Here is a 24350-nt window from a genome sequence, read left to right as displayed (position 1 = left end):
CCCGCGATCCTCCCCCCGCCATGAGTGGGGGGCAGCACCCACGGCGGGGTGCTGGGCAGTGGACCCAGGCGTCCGGGCCTGGGGGTGTGGGGGGGAGGCCCCGGACGCCTGGGTCCCCCTGAGCCCCCCGAGCCCCCGGCCCAGCTGCGGCCCCATTGCATCAGCAGCACAGGAATGTGGCCCCCCCGCCGGCGGCGTGCGAGGCCCCCGGCCCCTCGCACGGGGCTGCTGGGGAGGGGGGTCCCACTCCGGGGGGAGTCCCACGCTGGTGGGATCCAAGGCTGGGGGTGGGGGGGAACCCACCTGGAGGGGCGCACGCTGGCGTGGGGACAACAAAGGTGACCCCGGGGGGGAGCACGCGCGGGTCCCCCCCGCCCCTCGCGGGGTCCTGGGGTGCTGGGGGGTGTGTGCGTGTCCCCCGCAGTGTCCCCCGTGTCTCCCCCCCTCCAGCGCCGCGTGGGAACCGCTCCAGCTCCGGCCCTGTTTCCGCTGGTTCCTTCCAGGAAGCGGCAGCCGGATCCGCCCCCCCGGCCCCCCTCCGTGTCCCCTTCCCCCTCCGTGTCCCCTTCCCCCTCCGTGTCCCCTTCCCCCTCCGCCCCCAGCCCCGTGTCCCCCCAGCTGTCCCATCCCCAGTGGCCCATTCCACGCCCACCCCCCTGTCCCGTGTCCCCACGTGTTCCCCCCGTGTCCCCTCATGCCAGTCTCACCCTGTGTCCCTTTGTCCCCTCAGTGTCCCAGGACCCCTAGTGTCCTGTGTCCCAGCACGCCCTGCTGTCCTGCTCCCCCCATGTCCCCCGTGTCCCCCTGTTGTCCTGTTACCCCCCATGTCACCTGGGGCCTCATCCCCCATCTCCCAGTCCCCTCACTGGTGTCCTGTGTGCAGTGTCCCACTTCCCCTCCCAGTGTCCCAGTCCCCAGTGTCCCCTTGCCACCCGGGCCCTATCTCCCCTCATCTCCCAGTGTCCCCATAGTGTCCCATTCACCCCAGTGTGTCCCAGTCCTTCCCAGTGTCCCTCAAGTGTCCTGGTCCCCAGTATCCCTGTTCCCACTGTCCCGGTCCCCTCAGCTGTCCCAATTCCTGGTGTCCCGGTCCCACTAGTGTCCCCCCAATGTCCCTGTTCCCAGTGTCCGGTCCCTCCTGGAGTCACTGGGGTGCCCTTGTGTCCCAATCCCTGATGTCCCCATCCCTCCAGAGTGTCCCAGTGCATCTCAGTCCCCGACATCCTGGTCCCTCCGGTGTGTCCCAGTGTCCCTCGAGTGTCCCGGCCCCTGATGTCCCGCTCCCCTCAGGATGTCCCGGTGTTCCCGGGGTGTCCCAGTCCCTCATGTCCTTGTGCCCTCGGGGTGTCCCAGTCCCTCATGTCCTTGTGTACCCGGAGTTCCCCGGTCCCTGATGTCCCACTCCCCCCAGAATGTCCCTCTCCCCCCGGGATGTCCCCGCTCCCCGTGCCCCCGTCCCTCTCCGGTGCGGTGCCGGTGCCCGTCGGGGCTCTGGCTCCTCCCCGGTGAGTCACGGCGGGGCGGGGCGGCCCGGGCCCCCCCCGGGCACTTTCCGAGGGGACTCGGGAGCGGGAGGCAGCGCCGAGCCCGGCCAGCCCCGCTCCGCCATGGCCCCGGCCCCCCCGCGCCGCCCCCGGGCCCGGCCGCTGCCGCCGGTGCTGCCGCCGGTGCTGCCGCCGGTGCTGCTGCCGGTGCTGCTGCCGGTGCTGCTGCCGGTGCTGCTGCCGGTCGCTGCGTTCAACCTGGAGGCGTCGCGGCCCGTCTCCTTCCGCGGGGCCCCCGGGTCCCTCTTCGGCTTCGCGTTGGACTTTTACCTGCCCGAACCCCGCAGGTACCGGGAACGGCACCGGGACCGGGAACGGGACGGGGAACGGGAACGGGACGGGGCGGGAGCGGCCCCGGGGACTGGGCAGGGGACAAGAACCGGGGACACGGGGAGCGGGATGGGGAACGGGGAACGGGCGGGACCGGGAGCGGCCCCCGGAGCGGGGCGGGGAACGGGAACCGGGAGCGGGGCGGGATAACGGGAATGGGGCAGCGGGAACCGGGAGTGGGAAACCGGGACGGACGGAAGGACGGGAACGGGACACCGGGGCGGGAACCGGGGGAGTGGGGCGGGATAACGGGAATGGGGCAGCGGGAACTGGAAATGGGAAACCGGGACGAACGGACGGGAACGGGACACGGGGGCGGGACGGGGAAATGGGAACCGGGAATGGGAAGCAGGAACCGGGACTGGGGCAGGATAACGGGAACGGGGCGGGACCGGGGGGCTCCGGCGGGGCCGGGGGCACCGGGCGGGGACTCAACCCCGTTCCCGGCTCCGGTTCCGCGCCCCCCGCCCCGCGCCGGCCCCCGCCGGGGGTCCCGGGGCCCCGTTGCCCCCGGCCGGAGCGTTTCCTGTAACCGGAGCCGGGAGCTGCCCCGGGGGGCGGCGGAGGCTCCGGGGGAACCCAGGCGTCCGGGTACGGCCCTACCCCCCCCTCCGCCCACGCGTGACCCGCACCCAGGGGGAGACCCAGGCGTCCCGGGCATGCTGGGCCCCCCCACCCAAGACACGGGAGGGGTGTCCGCGGCCCCTCTGCACCCACCATCCCCCGGATCCTGGGTGCTCCTGGGTGTTGTCCCTCCACCCCGGAAGGGGTCACCCCGGCCCGGCCCCATGGGCTGGGACAGAGGGGCCCATGGGGGACACACAAAGGTGTGTCGTCCCCCCCCAGGACACCCCCACCTCCTGGGTGCCCTGGGGTGACAGCCACCGTGTTCCCACGGGGACAGTCCCCACCCTGAGCATCCCCTGACCCCCCCACAGCGTCAGCATCCTGGTGGGTGCCCCCAAGGCCAACACGAGCCAGCCCAATGTCACCCAGGGGGGGGCCGTGTACCACTGCCCCTGGCCCCCCACTGGCGACTGCACCCCCATCGACTTCGACCACATCGGTACGGGGACACCGGGGGGACAGGGACACGGGTGGGGACGGGATGCCCTGGGCATGATGACAGGGTGGGGACGAGGACACTGGGAGGGGACAGGACCCCCTTGGGCATGGGGACAGAATGGGGACACTGCAGGGGACAGGGACACAGGCGAGGACAGGACCCACCCCCCGCGCACGGGGAAAGGGACAAGGACACGGGTGGGGATGGGACCCCCTTGGGCAGGACACGGGTTGGGAACGGCGACGAGGACACACGTGGGGACAAGACCCCCCAGGCCTGGGGACAGACACTGCGTGGGGACAGGGATGGGCATGACTGGGGACTGGGCCCCAGCACCCATAGGACCCCAGTAGCCCCCCACGGGCCCCCCCAGCCCCACGTCATCGTCCCCCACAGCCACGTGTCCCCTCCCATGGCCTTGTCCCTGCAACCGGGCACTTGTCCTGCCTGGTTAATGATAAACCCAGAGTCGGGGGGGACACACATTAACCACGGGGGGGGCCCCATGGGTGCTGCAGCAGCAGGTGCCAGTGACCCCTGGTGTCCCCCCACACACAGGGACCCGCACCCACGACTTTGGGGGCAACAGCACCGAGACCCCCGACCCCGTGGAGTTCAAGTCCCTGCAGTGGTTCGGGGCCACCGTGCGGGCGCATAACGGCTCCATCCTGGTACGGGGGGACACGGGGGATAAGGGGGGGGGCAGGGGGTGTGTGCTCATCCCCTGTGACCCCCCCTTGTCCCCCTCCCAGGCCTGTGCCCCCCTGTACAGCTGGAGCCCCCCCAAGGAGGACGGGGGGGGTCAGGAGCCGGTGGGCACCTGTTTCCTCTCCATTGGCAACTTCTCCAAGTTCGTGGAATACGCGCCTTGTCGTTCAGGTGGGACCCCCCCGTGCCCCCCCCAGGCCCCCCTGGCACCCATGGGTGGCACCGCTGGGCATCTCCCCCCCGGGCTGGTACCCAGGGGTGGCACCTCCATAACCCCCGTCAGCACCAATGGGCCCCCCACCCTGACACCCTGGGGGGGGTGATACCCCCATCAGCACCCATGGGCCCCCCAGACTGACACCCTGGGGGGGGGGTGACACCCCCATAACCCCCATCAGCACCCATGGGTCCCCACAACTGCCCCCCCTGTCCCCACAGCCACCCCCATGAGCACCCAAGGCGCCCCCAGCCTGACACCCTGGGGGGGGTAACACTCCTAATAACCCCCATTGGCACCAATGGGCCCCCCCCAACCTGACACCCCCATAACCCCCATCAGCACCAATGGGTCCCCCCACCCTGACATTCTGGGGGGAGTGAGACCCCCATAACCCCTATCAGCACCCATAGACCCCCCCCAACTGCCCCCCATCTCCCCACAGACCTGAATTCTGCAGCCGGGCAGGGATATTGCCAGGGGGGGTTCAGCGCCGAGTTCACCCAGGTGGGGGCACAGGGGGGTCATGGGGGGGACAAGGGGACATGGGGGGGACATGGGGATGGGGGAGCAGGACCCACAGGGCTGGGGGAGGTTGGGGGGCAGGGGTATGGGGGTAGTGGGGTGGGGGGGTCTATTGGGGGTTATGAGGTGGGGGGGGTCTCTAGGGGTCTGGGGTCATATAGGGGATGTGGGGGGTCCCTATGGGTGCCCCAGGCTCAGGCCCCCCCCGGGTCTCTCTGCAGACGGGACGGGTGCTCCTGGGGGGGCCCGGCAGCTACTTCTGGCAAGGTGAGACCCCTGTCCCCGTGTCCCTGTGTCCTTATGTCCCTGTGTCCCTGTGTCCTTATGTCCCTGTGTCCATTTCCCTATATCCCTGTGTCCCCGTGTCCCTGTGTCTCTGTGTCCCTGTCCCTGCCCATCTCTGTGTCCCCATGTCCCTGTGTCCCCGTGTCCCTGTCCCTGCCTGTCCCTTTTTGTCCATGCCCATCCCTGTCCCCCTGCCCATCCCTGTCCCTTCTTGTCCCTGTCCCTGCCCATCCCTGTCCCCGCCTGTCCTTAAACACCCCTACCTGTCCCTACCTGTCCCTACATGTCCCTGTCCCCCTGCCTGCCCATGGTCCCTGAATGACAGACCCCCCGGGTTCTGGACCCCGCCCCCCGGGTTCTGGACCCCCCCCCCCGGGTTCTGCCCCCCCGTGTTCTGGCCCCCGTGCTGAGCCCCCGTCCCCAGGGCAGGTGATGTCAGCCACGCAGGAGCAGATCGCGGCCTCCAGCTACCCCGAGTATTTCATCCAGGAGGTGGCCGGGCAGCTGCAGACGCGCCAGGCGGCCCCCACGCACGATGACAGCTACATGGGTCTGGGGACACGGACACTGGGGGTTGGGGACATGGGGACAGGGGAGACATAGGCATGGGGTCATAAGGGACATGGGCATGGGGACCTGGGGGGACAGGGGCATGGGGGCGTGGGGACATGTGGACACAGACAAGGGGATACGGGGACTCGCGCATGGGGACCTGGGGGGACAGGGGAATGGGGACATAGGGGCATGGGGACATGGGAACGTGGGGACATGGGAGGACAGGGGCATGGGGACATGAGGACATGAGAGGGCAGGCATGGGGTCATAAGGGATATGGGCATGGGGACATAGGGACATGGGGACACAGACAAGGAGACATGGGGGACATGAGCCTGGGGACATGGGAGAACAGGGGTGTGGGGACATAGGGACATGGGCATGGGGACATAGGGACATGAGGACACAGACAAGGGGACATGGGGTACATGGGCATGGGGACGTGGGAGGACAGGGGTATGGGATCATAAGGGATATGGGCATGGGGACATGGGGTACTAGGACAGGGACATGGGGGGACAGAGACAGGGGCATGGGGACACGGACAAGGGGACATGGATACATGGGAACATGGGTGTGGGGACATGAGGGGACAGGGGATGGGGGACACGGGGGGACAGGGGACATGGGGCATGTGGGACATGAGGACACAGGGGTCATGGGGACAAGGGGGACGTGAGGACACAGGAGATGGGGACATGGGGGTACAAGGGCATGGGGACAGGGTGACATCAGTGGCACGGGTGACAATGCAGGTGACATCTCTCCCCCCCTCTCAGGCTACTCAGTGGCAGTCGGCGAGTTCAGCGGGGACACGACACAAGGTGGGTATCACCAGGGTGCTGGGGGGTGACACGGGGGTGTCACAGCCCCCCTGCCTGGGGACATCCCTGACGAGGTCACTTTGTCCCTTGTAGACTTCGTGGCTGGTGTCCCCAAGGGCAACCTCACCTATGGCTACGTAAGGCTGTGGGGACAGGGACACTGGGGGATGGGGACACGGGGGGGACATGGGGGGAGCAGGGGACACAGGGGACATGGGGAATATGGGGGGCCAGGAGACACAGGGGGGCCAGGGGACATGGGGGGGGGGCAGGAGACATAAGGGGACAGGGGACACAGGGGGATGGGGACATGAGGAACACATGGGGACATGGGGGACAGGGGCATGTGGGACATGGAGGAATAGGGGACGTGGGGACAGGGGATGGGGGAACCTGGGGGCACAGGGGACATGAGGGGACACAGGTGGGCATGGGGGACATGTCTGGGGGGACAGGGGACACTGGGGGGCCTGGCTGCCCGCATCCCATGGCTGCAACCGCAGTGTCCCCCTCTATGTCCCCATGTCCCCAGGTCACCATCCTCAATGGCACCAACATGAGATCTCTCTACAACTTCTCGGGAGAGCAGGTGGGCCTGGGGGGGCTCTTTTAGGGTCCCCATACAGGGTGGGGGGCACCCATTGAAGTTGGGGTCACCATATTTATTGGGAGCACCCACAGTGGATGGGGGGGCCCCACAGAGGGTGGGGGGCACCCATTGAGGGTGGGGGTGCCCCCCTTCACCCCACGCCGCCCCCCCAGATGGCAGCGTATTTCGGCTACGCGGTGGCAGCCACTGATGTGAACAACGATGGGTGAGTGTGTCCCCCCCCAGCCCCCATCAGGCACCCATGGGTGCCCCCCTGCACCCCAGGGCTTCACAAGGCGGGTGCTGATTATCTCCCCCCCCTTCCCCCAAAAGGCTGACGGACCTGCTGGTGGGGGCCCCCCTGTTCATGGCACGCAGCGGGGGGGGCCGGGTGCAGGAGGTGGGCAGGGTGTACCTGTACCTGCAGCGGGGGGGGGACACCCCACCCCCCGACCCCCCCGGCATGGCTCCCGCCCCCACCATGGAGCTCACGGGGACCCAGGAGTTCGGGCGTTTCGGCAGCGCCATCGCCCCCCTGGGTGACATTGACCTTGATGGGTTCAACGGTAGGTGCTGGGGGGCACTGGGGGGGTGACATGGGGGTATGGGGGGGCACAGGGGTGTTTGGGGAGGGGGAGAATAGGGGGGTCCCTGAGCTATAGAGTGACATGGGGGGGCACAGGGGTGCATGGGGGGATCCCTGGGCTACAGGGGGACATGGGAGGGTATGGGGGGGCACAGGGGGTTCGGGGTGGGGGGACATGGGGTTGTCCTTGGGCTATAGGGTGACACAGGGGGATACGGGGGAGCACAGGGGGGAATGGGGGGGGGTCCCTGGGCTATAGGGTGATATGGGTGGGTACAGGGGGGGCACAGGAGGGTTCAGGGAGAGGGAGCGGGGGGGGTCCCTGGGCTATAGGGTGACATGGGTGGGCACAGGGGGGTTCGGGGGGGGGATCAGGGGGGTTCCCTGGGCTATAGGGTGACATGGGGGGGCACATGGAGGTTCGGGGGGGCCATGTCCCTTGTGCCCCCCCTTCACCGAGCATCTTGTCGCAGACGTGGCGGTGGGGGCCCCCCTGGGCGTGGAGGGCCAGCAGGGGGCGGTTTACATCTACCGCGGGGGGGCCACGGGGCTGCACCCAGAACCTGCCCAGCAGCTGCGGGGACACTGGGGCCCCCGGCATCACCCCGACTTCTTCGGAGCCGCCCTGCGCGGGGACACCGACCTGGACGGCAACGGCTACCCGGGTAAGGGGGGGACAGGCTGGAGAGACGGGAGGGGAATGAAATAGAACAAGGGCAGGTGTAGAGTCTTGAATGTGGGCAGGAACAACCCCAGGTTCCAGTGTAAGTTGGGAATGAGCTGTTGGAGCGGTGAGAAGGGACCTGGGGGTCCTGGGGACAGCAGGGTGACCATGAGCCAGCGCTGGCCCTTGTGGCCAGGAAGCCAATGGGACCTGGGGTGGGTTAGAAGGGGGGGTCAGTAGGTCAGAGAGGTTCTCCTGCCCCTCTACTCTGCCCTTGGAAAAAGGGTTTAGTTCAGATATTATCAGGATATACTTGGGGAACATATATATGTATATAATATATACAGCCATAGCACCCTGAGAATGCCCTTGGAAGCTAAGCAGGGTCGGGCCCGGTCAGTACTTGGATGGGAGACCAGCTGGGAATCCCGGGTGCTGTGGGCTGAGCCAGCACTGGGCCCTTGTGGCCAGGAAGCCAATGGGACCTGGGGTGGGTTAGAAGGGGGGGGTCAGTAGGTCAGAGAGGTTCTCCTGCCCCTCTGCTCTGCCCTGGGGAGACCACACCTGGAATACTGTGGCCACCCAGCCCCATATGTCCCCCATCTATTGACACCCCATCCCTTGTCCCCACAGATCTCCTGGTGGGCGCGTTTGGGGAGGACACGGCCGTGGTGTACAGGTGGGTGCCACTGGTGGGGGTGGATGTCCCCGGGGTGTCCCCAGGGTGTCCCCCCCGTCCCTGACGCGCTGTCCCCAGGGGCCGCCCCATCGTCCACGCCAGCGCCGCGCTCAGCGTCTTCCCCACCATGTTCAACCCCGAGGAACGCGGCTGCGTCCTGGAGCCCACCGGCCACCACGTCCCCTGGTGGGTGACACTGCGGGGGACGCAGCCGCGGGGGTTCCTGGGTGGGGGGACCGTGGGTGGGAGGGCTTGGGGACACTCAGGGTGTCCCCAGAGTCTCCAATGGCCACCAAGGGGTCAGGTGGGGGCTTGGGGATAGGAGGGACACTGGGGGGGGGACATTATTGGGGGGGAACCAAATGGCTGGGGACACTGGGGGCCACTTGGGGTTTCCCAGGGACATGGGGACACTGAGGGGGACATGGGGGTGGCACAGTGGGCTTGGGGACAACCCAGGGGACACAGGGGCACTGAGGGAGGTGGCCTGGGGGTAGCAAGAGGTCACGGGGTGGCTTGGGGACATTGGGAGACACCATTGGGGGGGGTGCCAGGGGGGGTCCCTGAGGGGAGGTGGGGACCTGGCTGGGGGGGACACACACCCAGGGGTGTTGGGGACAATTAGGGTTGGAGCGGGGACACCGGGAGGGGGATGTGGGGTCCCATGGGTGCCCCCCCGTGTGTCCCCCCCCCAGCATCAACGTCAGCTTCTGCCTCAACGCCTCGGGGCGTCACCTCCCGAGCTCCATCGGTGAGTCACAGCGGGGGGGGGACAAGTGACATGGAGCGGGGGGACACCCACATCAGGGCCACCTGACATGGGTGTGTTTGTGTCCCCCCCAAAACAAAGGTTTTTCGGTGGAGCTGAGCGTGGACACAGTCAAGCCCGTGGGGGGGCGGCGGGCGCTGTTCCTGCGGGGGGGGCAGCCCACCCGCACCCTCACCCTGCCCGTCCCCAACGTCCCCAACGTCCCCAACGGCGCCGGCACCCGCTGCCGCACGCTGCCCGTGTTCCTGCGGGTATGCCGGGATCGGGGGGGGTGGGATGGGACACCCCCGTCCCCGGTTTGTCACCGTGTGTCCCCCCCACCCCGCAGAACGAGTCGGAGTTCAGGGACAAGCTGTCGCCCATCGCCGTGGGGCTGAGCTTCGCCCTGGACCCCCACGCGCCCCCCGACGCCCACGGGCTGCACCCGGTGCTGGCGGCGCAGACCCGCACCCGCCTGGAGGCCAAGGTGACGGTCACCCCGTCACCCCTTTCACCCCCTGGCCACCCGCTGTCCCCTGCATCAGCCGTTGTCCCCTATCACCCATTGTCACTGCACCACCCACTGCCCCGTGTCACCCATTGTCCCCTGCATCACTCAGTGTCCCCATGTGCCCCCTGTCCCCCCTGTCCCCATGTCCCCCATCAACCTCATGTCCCCCATCACCCTCATGTCCCCCATCATCCGCATGCCCCCCATTGTCCCCATGACGCCATGTCCCCCATCATCCCCATGTCCCCCATCATCCCCATGTCCCCCATTACCCCCCTGTCCTCATGTCCTCCATCAATCCCATCATCCCCACGTCCCCCATCATCCCCACGTCCCCCATCATCCCCACGTCCCCCTGTCCTCTTGTCCCCCACGTCCCCCCTGTCCCCATGTCCCCCATCACCCCCATGTCCCCCATCACCCCCATGTCCCCATCACCTGCGTGTCCTCATGCCCCCATGTCCCTGTGTCCCCCCCCTTGCCCTTGTGCCCCTATCAGCCCAATGTCCCCCAACACCCCCATGTCCCCCTGTGTCCCCATCATGTCCCCATGTCCCCAGGCTCACATCCAGCTGGACTGCGGGGAGGACAACATCTGTGTGCCCGACCTGCAGCTGGAGGCGTCTGCGTAAGCGGGGAGGGGGACAGAGGGGACAAGTGGGTCCGAGGGTCCCAGGAAGTGGCCCGGGGGGGGTCTGGGTGTCCCACGGTGGTCTGGGGACACGGGGGACCCTGGCGCAGGGTGACTGTGACACAGTGTCCCCCCCCGGCAGGGACCGTCGCGCCGTGTACCTGGGGGACCGCAACAGCTTGAACTTGACCTTCAACGCCCGCAACCAGGGCGAGGGGGGGGCGTACGAGGCCGAGCTGCACGTGCGGCCCCCCCCGAACGCGCAGTACACGGGGGTGCTGCACCCACACGGGGTGGGTGCAGGGGGGTCCCTGGGGTGTCCCTGGGGGTGTCCCCGGGTATTGGGGGGGCCAGGGGGTCCCTGGGGGTGTCCCTGGGTATTGGGGGGTGTCAGGGGGTGTCCCCTGCTCCAGGGGGCGTCAGGGGGTGCCTGGGGGGGTCCCAGGGTATTGGGGGGGTCCCTGGGTATTGGGGGGGTCAGGGGGTGTCTCCTGCTCCGGGGGGGGTTGGGGGTGCCTGGGGGTGCAGGGGGAGTCAGGAGAGTGTTGGGGGGACCCATGGGTGCCTGGGGGGGGTCAGTGGGTGCCCCCCAGATATGGGGTGAGGTGCATCTGGGTGTCTCCTCAATACACAGGGGTGTCCCTGGGGGGGGTGCCTGTGGGTACCCCCAACCCCTGCGGGTCCCAGCACCTCTGACACCCCCCCTGTGCCCCCCCAGAACTTCTCAGCACTGAGCTGTGAGCTGGGGGGGGGCAACGGCTCCAGCCCCCTCGTCTGCGACCTGGGCAACCCCATGAAGGCGGGGGCCAGTGTAAGTGGGGGGTACACGGCGGGGGGGGCAGGGGGTGCGGGGGGGGCCGGTCTGACCCCCCCATTCTGCCCACAGATCTGGGGGGGGCTGCGTTTCACCATCCCCCAGCTGAGCGACAGCAGCAAGAGCGTCCGGTTCGAGCTGCAGATCCGCAGGTGGGGGGGGCACATGGGGGGGGTCCCCAAAATTGGGGGGAGGGTCCCAATAATGAGGGTGTCCCCTTGGGGATGGGTTGGGGGGGGTGTCACACTGGGCGGGGGTTTAGATTTGGGGTGTCCCCAAGGCGGGTGTCCCCAGTCCTGAGGGGGTGTCCCCAGTACTGGGGGGGGTGTCCCCAATCCCTTTGGGGGTGTCTCCAATCCCAGTGGGGTGTCTCCAATCCCAGTGGGGTGTCCCCAATCCTGAGGGGGTGTCCCTGTTCCAAGTGGGGGTGTCCCCAATCCCAGTGGGGGGGTGTCCCCAATTCCTTTGGAATGTCCCCAATTCCAAGGGGTGCCATCATTCCCAGTGGGGGTGTCCCCATTCCCAAGGTGGGTGTCCCCAATCCCGAGGAGGTGCCCCCGTTCTCAGTGGGGGGGTCCCCATTCCCAATGTGGGTGTCCCCAGTCCCAATGGAGGTGCCCCCGTTCCCAGTGGGGGTGTCCCCATTCCCACCAGGGGTATCCCCATTCCGTGGGGGGGGGTTCATGCCATGACCCCCCCGTTACCCGGCAGCAAGAACGCCAACAACTCGCAGAGCGCGGTGGTGCCGGTGCCGCTGGAGGTGCGCGCGGCCACGCGCCTCTCGGTCTTCGGGTGAGTGTCACCATGGGGACACGGGGGGACACGGGGGGACACGGGGGGACACGGGGCCATGGGCCCTGCCTGACCCCCCCCGCGGTGTCCCCAACCTCAGGGTGTCCCGGCCTGACGTTGTCACCATCCCCGAGGGGGTGTGGGCATCCGAGCGGCCACCGCAGCGGCTGCAGGACCTGGGGCCACCCGTGGAGCACGTCTATGAGGTGGGGGTGTCCCCAACACCGGGGGGTCCCTGTCCCCAACACCGGGGTCCCTGTGTCCCCAACCCTAGGGTCCCTGTGTCCCCAACACTGGGTGTGTCCCTGTCCCCACCACTGTGGTCCCTGTGTCCCAAACCCTAGGGTCCCCATGTCCCTGTCCCTATGGCTGTCCCATGTCCCAACCCTGGGCGTCCCCATGTCCCCAAAACCAGGGGTGCCCATGTCCCCAAGCGCAAATCTGCCTGTGGATCCCCATGTCCCCAAAACCCCAAAGGTGCTCCTGTCCCCAGTCCTGGGGGTCCCCATATCCCTGACCCCAAGTGTTCCCATGTCCCCACACCATGGGTGATCCTCCAATGTCCCATGTCCCCTCCCTGGTACCACCAGGTGGTGAACGAGGGTCCCAGCGCCATCAGCCATGGGACCCTGGAGCTGAGCTGTCCCCTGAGCCACCGCGGCCACCCGCTGCTCTACGTCATCGGCCACTCGGGTCCCCGCAACTGCTCTGCCAGCCACCCCATGGACAGCCTGCGCCTGGCGGTGGGGACACGGGGGACACTGGGGACATCGGGTGGCACTGGGAGATGGGGCACTGGGGGTACTAGAGGGGGCTGGGGACATTGGGTGACACTGGCCGATAGGAGACTGGGGGACAGTGGGTGACACTGGGGATATTGAGAGGCACTGGAGACATTTGGGGACATTGGGTGGCACTGGGAGATGGGGATGGGGCACTGGATGGCACTGGGGACATTGGGTGGCGCTGGCTGATAGAGGACTGAGGGCCACTGGGTGGCACTGGGGATATTAGGTGACACTGGGGACATTGGGTGGCACTGGGAGATGGGGCACTGGGGACACCAGGGGTACTGGAGGGTGCTGGGACATTGGGTGACACCAGGAAACAGGGCACTGGGGGTACTGGCGCACCAGGTGGCACCAAGGCAGGTGACACTGGGTGACATGAGCAGCACTGGGAGGGCTGGGGGACACCGATAGGGGACACGGGTGGCACGGGGAGGTGGGGGGAGGGAGGACAGCAGGGGGTGCCAGGGTTGTCCCCAGGGCTGTCCCACAGGGCTGTCCCCAGAGCTGTCCCCCCAACAGGAGCAGAGCCCGGAGTCGCACGTTCTGCAGCGCAGGGACACAGGGGACACCGTCACGAGGGACACAAGGGACACGAGGGACACATGGGGCAGTGTCCCCCCCACAGCCCCCACACCCTGGTCAGTGTCCTCCTCTCCCCATGTCCCCTCTTGTCTCTGTCCCCACTTGTGCCCATGTCCCCCCTCCCCATGTCCCCATGTCCCCTATTGTCCCTGTCCCACCCTGTGACACCCCCAGGCTGTCACGTGCCTCCCCAGGGGTGCTGTCCCCAGGGGTGGGTGCTGTCCCCACCCAAGGCAGGTGACACATGGGGGTGGATGTCCCTGCTGCAGGTGATGGGGGGGTCACCCCACTTTGGGTGACGCTACTGTGAGTGACAGCTGGGGCCAGTGTCCCCATCGTGGGTGACATGGGGGAATGTCCCCACTATGGGTGACCCCTGGGGCTGCTGTCCCCACTGTGGGTGACACGGTGGTGACATGGGGGTGACACAGGGGTGCCCCGAGGCCGAGTGTTTCCGGCTGAGCTGCCCCATGGGGGGGCTGGACAAGCAGCAGCGGGTGACCCTGCGCCTGGACCTGCGCCTGCGCGCGCCCCCCCCCCGCCAGGTGAGACCCCCTGGGACCCCCCCAGGGACCCCCCACCCCAACCAGTCCCCAGAATCCTGCTCCCCCCCCTCCAGGGACCCCTTGTACCCCAGCCCCCCAGGGTGGGGGTGCCCTTGTCCCCGTAGGGGGGGGGTTGGGGGGGGCGTCAGTGGGTCCCCTGGCACCCTGGGGTCCCACATGGGTGCAGGTGCCCACAGTCCTCTGTGGGTGTCTGTGGGTGTTTTGGGGTGTCCAGGGGTGTCTGTGGGTGTTGGGGGGTGTCTGGAGGTGTTTGGGGGTGTCTGAGGTTGTTTGTGGGTGTCCGTGGGTGTTTAGGGTTGTCTACGGGTGTCTGTGGGTGTTTGTGGGAGTCCATGGGTGTCTGGGGTGTTTGGGGGTGTCCATGGGTGTTTGTGGGAGTCCATGGGTGTTTGTGGGTGTCCGTGGGTGTTTGGGGTTGCCCTGGGGGTGTTTGGGGGTGTCCATAGGTGCCCCACAGGCGTCAGTGGGTGCCTTGTGGGTGTCCTGTGGGTGCTTGTGGGTCTTGGTGGGTGCCCATGGGTGTCAATGGGTGTCTGTGTGCACCCATGGGTGCCGTGACACTGACACCGTGTCCATGCCCACCCGTGGGTGCTGTGACACTGACACCGTGTCCATGCGCACCCATGGGTGCCGTGGCACTGACACCGTGTCCATGCCCACTCATGGGTGCCGTGGCACTGACACCGTGTCCATGCCCACCCGTGGGTGCAGGCGCAGGCGCGGGCGCCGTCCCTGCGCTGCGAGGCCGAGTTCCGGGTGCTGCGGCTGCCGTACCGAGTGCATCCCCAGCACTACCCCCGGCAGCGGCTGCAGGTGACACGGGGGGACACGCCGGGGGACATCAGAGGGTGGGGGGGGGGGGGGGTGTCTCCCGAGGGCGCTGGGGACGCTGGGGGTGACGGTGACACTGGGGATGACACTGTGGGTGGCAGGTGGTGACGGGGTGGTGGGCACAGGATGACACTGGGTGGCACTGTGACGGGGCTGCGGTGAGTACAGGGTGACACTGGGTGACACTGCGTGATACTGGGTGACACTGTGGGGTGGCAGGGCGGCACTCGGTGACACTGGGTGACACTGTGATCCCGTGACAGGTGGTAACGGGGGGTGCGGTGGGTCCACGGTGACACTGGGTGACACTGTGACCCCGTGACAGGTGGTGACGGGGTTGCAGTGGGCACCAGGTGACACTAGGTGACGCTGGGTGACACTGTGGGGCACAGGGTGGCACAGGGTGGCACTGGGTGACGCTGTGGGACATTGGGTGACCCTGGGTGACACTGTGACCCTGTGACAGGTGGTGACGGGGCTGCAGTGGGCGCAGGGTGACCCCAGCGGTGTCCCCGTGTGGGTCGTGGTGCTGTCGGTGCTGCTGGGGCTGCTGCTGCTGGCCCTGCTGTGCTATGGACTCTATAAGGTGGGTCTGGGGGCTTTGGGGGGGGCATTTTGGGGACCACGGGGGTGCAGGGGACATGGGGACAGTGGGGGCATGGGGACACGAGGGCACAGGGGACATGGGAGGGGAAAAAGGGACGTGGGTGGCACAGGAGACACAGGGGACAGGGTGGCACAGGGGATGGAGGGCATGAGGTCCGTGAGAAGGGAAAGGGGACACGTGGGGACACAGGGGACACTATGGGGGACCTCAGTGTCCCCCGGGGGGTGACACGGCCCCTGTGTCCCCCCCAGCTCGGCTTCTTCAAGCGCTCGGGCCCCTACGGCACCGCTATGGAGAAGGCGCAGCTGAAGCCACAGGCGGCCTCCGAGGCCTGAGCGTCACCGTGTCACCGGTGTCACCGCGTCACCCGTGTCACCGGGCACCAGGGACCTCCAGCTGGGGACTGTCACACCGGGCGGTCCTGGAACCACCAGGACGGGTGTCACCGGTACAGGGGTGACACCGAGCCAGGCACCGACCCCTTGGACACTGCCCGGGTGACACAACCTGCACGGGGCATTGTCACCGGGACACCGTGGGGACAGCGTCGTGCTTGGACCCCGGGCAGCATGGGGACACTCAGGACACCGGTGGGGTGACAACACCGTCACCAAGCCAGGAACTGCCGTGCTGTCACCGTCACTGTCACCACGCCGGAATAAGACCTGGGGACAGATGTGTCTGGTGGCACCTTGTCGCGGTGTCACCCGCCTGCGGTGTCACCTGGTTGTGGCGTCACTTGGGTGCCTGGTGTCACCCCCATCACGGTGTCACCTGGTTATGGCATCACTTGGGCACCTGGTGTCGCCTCGTATCGCGGTGTCACCCAGTCGCGGTGTCACCCGCTTGTGGCGTCACCTGGTTGTGGTGCCTCCTGGCCGCAGCGTCACTCGGAAACTTGGTGTCACCCCCATCGTGGTGTCACCCGGTCGCGTTGTCACCCGGTTGTGGCGTCACCTGGTCGCGGCGTCACTTGGGCACCTGGTGTCACCTCATATCACGGTGTCACCCCATCGCGGTGTCACCCCCATCGCGGTGTCACCCGACCGTGGTGTCACCCGGCGTGTGCTGCACTGCCCGTGTCCCCCCCGCGGGCACCTCACTTTGCACTGACCCCGCGCCCAAAGGTTTTGGTTTTTTTTTGGGGGGGGGGACGACACACACACCCACACAGCGCCCCCTATTGTCCCCAGGGTGCCCCCGGGTGTCCCCAGGGTGTCCCCGGGCCGCGGGGGGTGATTGCACTAGCGCGGGGGGGGCGGCTTCGGTTTGTATTTAATTTGGGGGGGGGGGGGCGACCTCAGGGCCCCCCCCCCAATAAATGTGTCCAACCCAGAGCAGTGTGAGGGACACGGGGAGGCGGGTGGGAGGGGACACGGGTGGGGACACACACGGCGGGGGGGGGGACACGGTTGAGCGCCCCCGGTGTCCGGTGACACCATTAGCGGCTCATTAGCAGCCGGGACGCGTCGGGCATCAATAATTCATCCCCCCCCCCGCCCCGGAGATGCGGGGGGGCCCCTGCACCCATAGAACAGCTGCGCAGCACCCACAGACCCCCCCGCGGACCCACAGACCCGCACATGGACCCACAGACCCCCGCACGGACCCACAGACCCTCCTAAGGACCCACAAACCCCTGCACCCATAGACACCCCACATGGTCCCCACACGCCCCCCCCACACCTACAGACCCCCACGGACCCACAGACCCCCTCCAACTGCCCCCATAGACCCGGGTGGGGAGGGTGCAAAGTGGGGGGGGTGACACACACGGGTGGGGGTGACACGGGGGTGTTATTGTTCTAATCAGAGGCACCCACGGGGGACCAGCCCCACCCGGACGCCTGGGTTCCTCCCCACCCCACCCCCCCCACCCGGACGCCGGGGTTCCTCCCTCCCCCCCACCCTGCGCCTGGGGCGCGCGTGGGCGGGGCGTGGGGAGCCCGTTCCCGCGGCAACCGCCCGCCCCCGCCCACGCGTGTCCCGACATGTGCGTGTCCCCGCCCGCCGGCGCGCCTGCGCAGAACCGCGCGTGGAGCGGGGGGGACGCGCGTGGAGCGGGGACACGTGAGCGAGCGCGGACACGGGTGGGAGGAATTGGGGGGGGAGGTGTGTGAGAATATGGGAGACACGCGTGGCCGGGGGGACACGCGTGTGACGTGAATCTCCCGCTCCCCATGCGTGTGTCCCCCCCCCACCCCGCGCCTGCCCCACTTCTGCGCGGCGCCATTGGCTGCGCTGAGCGCGGAGAGGGGGGGGACACGCGGGGGGTGGGGGGGACACATTGCGGGGGGGGACACGCGGGGACAGCGCCACCCCACAGGTAACACCGCAACCCCCGGGGGTGGAGTGAACGGGAACGGGGGGTGAACGGGAACGGGGGGGTGAAGGGGAACGGGGTGGGGGGTCTGACCGTGTGTCCCCCCCCAGGGCGATGCTGCGGCCGCGGGGCCGCCCCCCCCCGGCCGCCTCCTGCTGCCCGAAGCCGGCCGCCGCTGCCCTGCGGCTGCTGCCGCCGCTGCCCGCGGTGAGTGGGGGGGGGCACGGCGGGGGGGACACGCGGGGACACTGCGGGGACATTGGGGGGTGCGGGGGGGGGCGCACAGGCCGGTGCGGAGCGGAAGCCCCGCCCCCTCCCGGCCGCCGTACCGGGACCCCCCCTCTCCCCGTGTCACCCCCCCCCCCCGCAGCAACGGGACGCGCTGGGGTAAGGGGGAGGGGGGGGACACTGAAATCCACCCGCGGATGGGGGGGTGGGACGGGTGGAGTCGGTCCCCCGGGTTTGGGTGGGGGAGATTCCGGAGGCGCTGTGGAATGGGGAGGGGGGGGCACATGGTGCAGCTGCCTGGCCCCCCCCCCAGCACAAACAGCCGGGACACGGCCCCCCCCCCCAGCACCCATTGCACTCCCACAGCACCCCATAGCACCCACAGCCCGCCCCCCAGAACCCACTGCACCCCCACAGCACCCACTGCACCCCCATAGCACCCACAGACCGCCCCCCAGAACCCACTGCACCCACCCCCTCCAGCACTCCACAGGCCCCCCCACAACCAATGCACCCACAGCCTCCCCCGGCACCCACTGCACCCCATGGCACCCACAGCCCCCCCCCAGCACCCACTGCACCCCCCAGCACCCACTGCACCCCCACAGCACCCACTGCACCCCCAGTCCCCCCCCCCCCCGCCCCGTGCACCCCCCCAGCACCGGGATGCCCCGGTGGGGGGCTTTGGGGGGGCCATGCGGGTGCTGTCCCCCCCACAGCCTGTGACCCCCCCATCCCGTGCCGCAGATGGAGCCGCTGCCGAAGGTGCTGGGGGGGGCGCGCTGGCCAAGCCCCGGCGCCCCGTGATCGCCTGCAGCGTCTGCCAGATCCGCTTCAACTCCCAGGTGGGACCCCTCCCGGACCCCCCCAGACTCCCAGGACCCTCCAAGGACTCCCCCAGGACCCCCCCAGACAGCTGGGACCCCCCTTATCCGGGACCCTCCCAGCACCTGGGACACCCCCTCACCTGGGACCCCCCCTGGGACCCCCACAGACACCCAGGACCCCCCCAAACAGCTGGGACCCCCCCAAACACCCTGGACTTCCCCTGTGCACTCTGGACCCCCCCACAGGTGTCTGGAAAACCCCAGCACTTGGACCCCCCCAAACACCTGGGACCCCCCCACCACCCCAATATCTGCATGTCCCCCCCCCCGCCAGATTCTGCCCTGGTTTGGGGGGTCCAGGTGCTCAGGTGTCCCATGTCCCCAGGGTGGGGGTCCCCAGGGTGACACTTGTCCCCAGGCTTCAGGGTCCCCAAACTTGGGGGTCCCCAGGGTGCGGGTCTGTGGGTCTCATGTCCCCAAGGGTGGGGGTCCCCAGGGTGTCCCATGTCCCCAGGGTGGGGGTCTCCAGGGTGACACTTGTCCCCAGACTTCAGGGTCCCCAAACTTGGGGGTCCTCATTGTGTCCCATGTCCCCACGGGGACATAGTGACTCTTGTCCCCAGGGTGTCCCATGTCCCCAGGGATGGGTGGGGGGGTCCACGAGGTGCCACATTCTGGGGTGACCTGGTCCCCAGAGGGGGGTCTGTGGGGTGCAGTGGGGTCCCCAAGGGGGTGTCGCGGTGTCCCCAAGGGGATGACACGCTGTCCCCCTGTCCCCAGAGTCAGGCGGCTGCTCACTACCAGGGGAACCGCCACGCGCGGCGCCTCAAGGGGCTGGAGGCCGCCCGGGCCCGCCGGGGGGGGGACAGCGGGGACCCCCCCGAGCCCCCCGCGTCCACAGACACGCCTGAGCGCACAGGTGGGTCCCCACAGCCCCCCAAGTGTCCCCGGGACACCCTGGGTCCCCAACACACCCCAGGGTGGCCCCATGTGTCCCTACGACACCCCTGGACACCTGGGTCCCCCCATGGACCCTGGGGTGTCCCCACGTGTCCCCATGACACCCCTGTGTCCCCCCACACCCTGGGGTGCCCCCACATGTCCCTATGACACCCCTGGGTCCCCCCACACCCTGGGGTGTCCCCACGTGTCCCTATGACACCCCCGGACGCCTGGGTCCCCCCCCCACCCCCGGGGCGGGGGTCCCTGTGCATCCCACTGACCCCCATAATTTGCAGGCGAGCAGCCCCCCGCCCCCGCTGCCCCCGGCGCCCCCGGGTCCCCCTCGCCCCCCACTGTGCCCCCCAGGGCGCAGAGCCGGCGGGGGGGCGCAGGGGGGGCCGGGGGGCGAGGAGGAGGAGGAGGAGAAGGCCAAGGCCAAGCGGCTGCTGTACTGCGCGCTCTGCAAGGTGGCCGTCAACTCCCTGTCCCAGCTGGAGGCGCACAACAAAGGTGGGGACACGGGGACACAGGGGGGCTCGGGGACATGGGGGACGCAGGGGACATGGGGATGCTGGAGGGTGGGGGGGCTGGAGACATAGGGACACGGGGAGACACAGGCCTGGGGACACGAGGGACATGGGGACATGGGACGTGGGGGTGACATGGGGACTATGGAGGGATGGGGTCTGGGGACATAGGACACAGCAGACATGGGGGACACAGGGACACTGTGGGGTCTGGGGACATGAGGGACATGGGGACATGAGGGACATGGGGACACAGGGGACATGGGGGTGACACGGGGACAATGGAGGGATGGGGGTCTGGGGACATAGGGACACAGGGACACTGTGGGGTCTGGGGACACGAGGCACATGGGGACATGAGGGACATGGGACATGGGGGTGACACAGGGACACTGTGGGGCCTGGGGACACGAGGGACATGGGGACATGGGGACACAGGGGCTGTGGGGGTGACACGGGGACTCTTGGGGCTCGGGGCCGTGGGGACCCTGGGGCCAGAGGGGGGTCTGGGGGTGCAGGGGTCCCAGCTGTGGTTCCGCAGGCACGAAGCACAAGACGCTGGTGGAGGCGCGCAGCGGGCTGGGGCCCATCCGCGCCTTCCCGCGCCCGGGGGGGCCCGCGGGGACCCCCCCGGAGCCCCCCGAGCGCTCCTTCCACTGCCAGATCTGCAACGTGCGCCTCAACTCCGAGCTGCAGCTCAAGCAGGTACCGGGGACCCCCAAACCTGCCCGGGACCCCCAGACACCTGAGGGACCCCGCAAACCCCCCCGGGACCCCCAGACACCCGAGGGACCCCCCAACCCCCCCTGGGACCTCCAAACACCCCAGGGACCCCTAAACTGCCCTGGGACCCCCAGACACCCCAGGGACCCCTCCAAGCCCCCCTGAGAATCCCAAACCCCCCTGGGAACGTCGTACACCCCCAAACCATCCTGGGGCCCCAGACACCCTCCCAACCCTTCATGGGACCCCCCCAGGACCCTCAAAACCCCCTGGGATCCCCAGACACCCCCCAAGCCCCCCTGGGACCCCCAGACACCCCTGGGACCCCCAAATCCCCCAGGACCCCCAGACACCCCCCCAAACCCTCATAGGACCCCCCCCAAACTCTCCCAGGACCCTCAAAACCCTCCGGGATCCCCAGACACCCCTGGGACCCCGAAATCCCCCTGGGACCCCAGACACCCCCCCAGACCCTCATGGGACCCCCCCAAACCATCCTAAGACCCCAGACCCCGCCCCCCCCCAAATGCTTTTGGGATCCCCCCCAGCTCCACTTGACTCCCCTACTCCCGGCTGCCTGGGTCTTCCCGGACGCCTGGGTCCCTGACCCCCCCTTGCCCCCCCAGCACATCTCCAGCCGGCGGCACCGGGACGGGGTGGCCGGGAAGCCCAATCCCCTGCTGAGCCGCCACAAGAAGCCGCGGAGCCCCCCCGAGCTGGTATAGGGGCTATAGGGTGGGGGGGGCCTGAGGGTATCTATAGGGTGACTGGGGGCATCTCAGGGGGTGCCCCATAGGGTTGGCGGGGGGACTGGGGGTATCTATAGAGTGCTTGGGGTTATCTATGGGGTGACAAGAGCATCTATAAGGTACCCAATATCTATAGGATGTTTGGGGGTATCTATAGGGTGCCGTGAAGGGACCCTGGAGACGGGGGGTGCCAACAAGTGGGGGTATCTATAGGGTTGCTGGGGGTATCTTGGGGGTATCTAGAGGGTTCCTGGGGTATCTTGGGGGTATCCTGGGGGTATCTATAGGGTTGCTGGGGTATCTTGGGGGTATCCTGGGGGTATCTATAGGGTTGCTGGGGTATCTTGGGGGTATTCTGGGGGTATCTATAGGGTTGCTGGGGTATCTTGGGGTATCCTGGGGGTATCTATAGGGTTCCTGGGGTATCTTGGGGGTATTCTGGGAGTATCTATAGGGTTGCTGGGGTACCTTGGGGTATCCTGGGGGTATCTATAGGGTTCCTGGGGGTATCTTGGGGTATCCTGGGGTATCTACAGGGTTCCTGGGGGTGCCCCATGAGACGAGGGGGTGGGATCTCGGGTGCCCCAGAGGGGGTTGTGGGACCTGGGAGTACCTGGGGAGGGGTCTCTGGGGGTGCCCCCCTGACCCCCGTCCCCCCCCCCCCCACAGGCCCCGCTGCCATTCCCCAAGGAGCTGCCCAAGGCCCTGGCGGGGGGGGGGCTGCTGCCGCCCCCCTGGCCCTGGCAGCCGCCGCCGCTGCCATGGCTGCCCCCCCACTGGCCCTGCGCCCCCCCGGGCCCCCCCTCCTGCCCGGGCCCCCCTGGCCCCCGCGCTGCTGCGCCCCGCGCCCGGGCCCCTGCGCCCCGCACATGCCCCCCTGCTCTTCTCCCCATACTGACCCCCTGGCAACCGTTGCCTGGCAACCATCACCTGGCAACCGGTACCCAGCAACCAGGCAAGTGGTACCTGGAAAGCATCACCCAGCAACTGTTGCCTGGCAACTCGTACCTGGCAACAGTCACCCAGCACACCCCCCCCCCAGCGCAACCCCAGCAACTGTTGCCAGGCAACCGGGCAGGGCGGTTACCCAGCAACCATCCCAGAATGGTTCCTTGGCAACAGTTGCCCAGCAACCAGCCACCAATGGGTACCCGGCGAAGGAACCGGAAATCTGCCCGGCAACAGCATTGCCGTGGCAACAGTTACCTGGTAACAGGCCCCACCCACCCAGCAATGGTTACCTGGCAACACCCCCCCCCCCATCCCCGTGATGGTTCCCTGGTAACCCGCCTGACAACGGTTACCTGGCAACAGGACCAGCAACGGTTGCCTGGCAACCAGGAGATGATGTTTACCCAGCAATGGTACCCAGCAGTGGTTGCTTGGCAACCATGTCCAACATCCCCACCTGACAGAGGGACCCAGCAATGGTCCCTAGCAACCGTTTCCTAGCAACCATATCCCAGCAACCGTGCTCGGCAACAGCCCCCCCCCCGCCCCCCCCCCCCGGCTGCTCCGGGGCTCAGTGACTATTTTTTAACTGGAATTGGGATATTTGGCAGGATAATGATGAGTTTCCCCCCACCCCCCCGGCCCCACTGCACAACTCCCGCGGGGACGGGGAACCCCCCAGAGCCCAGGGTGGGATTGGGGGGTCCGGGGGGGTCCCCAGTGTTTTGTGTGTGCGTGTGTGTGTGTGTGTGTCCCCGGCACCTCAGGGATCTGCTAAGCAATCAGTGATGGCTGAAGGGAGCCCGTCCCCCCCCCCGGCCAGGGTGTCCCCCCTAACCCCAGGGTGTCCCCCCAACCCCAGGGTGCCCCCCCAAGCCATGACCTCTTGCACTGAGGGCAGCAAGCCCGCACACCCCCCGGGTGGGGGGACCCATTCACCCCCCCCCCCCAAACAAAACCCAGGGCCCCCCCCTCCTTGGCCCAGCCCATTGCAATAATGAGGGGGGGGTCCGGGGCACCCCCCACCCTGTAAATAGCGACCCCCCAGCCCGGTATTGCCCCACAACACTGTGCCCCCCCCATCACTGTGCCCTCCCTTTAGTGCCCCCCACGATCACTGTGCCCCCCGCACTGAGCACTCCCATCACTGTGACCCCCCCCTTATCACCCCCCCACTATCACTGTGCCCCCCCTTCTTATCACTACGCACCCCCCCCCATCCTTATCGCCCCACAACTGGCACTGCCCCCCCGCCTTGCACCCCCCCCCACCCCATTCCTTATTATCCCCCCCACTTGGCACTGGCCCCCCACTTTCCTGGTCTTCCCCCCCCCAAGTCAATACTGTGATTTAAGCAAAGCAATAGCAGGCAGGGGGGTGAGGGGGGGACAGGATTTGGGGGGGTCACAGAGCCTTGTCCCCCCCCCCAGCATCCACCTGTCCCCATGTTCCCCCCCCCAGCTTTGCCCCAATAAATGATGACGTTTGAGCTCCTGGTTTTGTTCTTTGGCGGGGGGGTACAGGAGGTGCGGGGCTGGACAGGAGGTTTGGGGGGGCCCCCCCCAACGTGTCCATGTGTGTCCCCCCCACCCAGGGCAAGAGGGACCCCCCCCCCCGGACGCCCTGGGTACCCCC

General features: G+C 68.1%; 2 protein-coding genes across 2 annotated transcripts; both read left to right on the top strand.

Annotated features, from left to right (window-relative positions):
* Positions 1-1537: 1537 nt before the first annotated feature.
* Positions 1538-16766, top strand: ITGA5 (integrin subunit alpha 5). The gene is made up of 30 exons (XM_082073698.1): positions 1538-1831; positions 2813-2940; positions 3499-3611; positions 3693-3819; positions 4311-4372; positions 4612-4657; positions 5100-5225; positions 6010-6054; positions 6148-6191; positions 6587-6643; positions 6817-6869; positions 6977-7209; positions 7703-7894; positions 8527-8572; positions 8651-8758; positions 9268-9323; positions 9423-9592; positions 9670-9807; positions 10392-10459; positions 10605-10755; positions 11181-11273; positions 11349-11428; positions 11988-12068; positions 12169-12274; positions 12659-12811; positions 13379-13497; positions 13851-13986; positions 14719-14820; positions 15305-15424; positions 15697-16766. Exons 1-30 carry the CDS (start codon positions 1608-1610, stop codon positions 15778-15780), a joined length of 3261 nt encoding a protein of 1086 aa, XP_081929824.1. The 5' UTR covers positions 1538-1607; the 3' UTR covers positions 15781-16766.
* Positions 16226-22798, top strand: ZNF385A (zinc finger protein 385A; the record flags this gene model as incomplete). Its single annotated transcript, XM_082073696.1, is given in 10 exon segments — positions 16226-16373; positions 17259-17515; positions 17879-17975; positions 18744-18841; positions 20062-20275; positions 20834-20997; positions 21642-21734; positions 22434-22491; positions 22494-22583; positions 22586-22798. Coding segments are annotated over 10 exon segments (1296 nt in total). The 3' UTR covers positions 22663-22798.
* Positions 22799-24350: the final 1552 nt, after the last annotated feature.

The sequence above is a fragment of the Streptopelia decaocto genome, assembly GCF_964273445.1.
Source record: "Streptopelia decaocto genome assembly, chromosome: 27".
Classification (NCBI taxonomy): Eukaryota; Metazoa; Chordata; class Aves; order Columbiformes; family Columbidae; genus Streptopelia; species Streptopelia decaocto.
The sequence above is the reverse complement of the archived record's forward strand: the minus strand, read 5'-3'. Positions and strand labels throughout refer to the sequence as shown.

What these genes read in the sequence shown, in the direction of transcription:
- ITGA5 (XM_082073698.1), top strand. Translation starts at nt 1,608, where the DNA reads ATGGCCCCGGCCCCCCCGCGCCGCCCCCGGGCCCGGCCGCTGCCGCCG. An exon ending in TACCTGCCCGAACCCCGCAG is followed by an intron (nt 1,832 to 2,812) that starts GTACCGGGAACG and finishes ACCCCCCCACAG; the next exon opens with CGTCAGCATCCTGGTGGGTG. An exon ending in TGGACAGCCTGCGCCTGGCG is followed by an intron (nt 12,812 to 13,378) that starts GTGGGGACACGG and finishes TCCCCCCAACAG; the next exon opens with GAGCAGAGCCCGGAGTCGCA.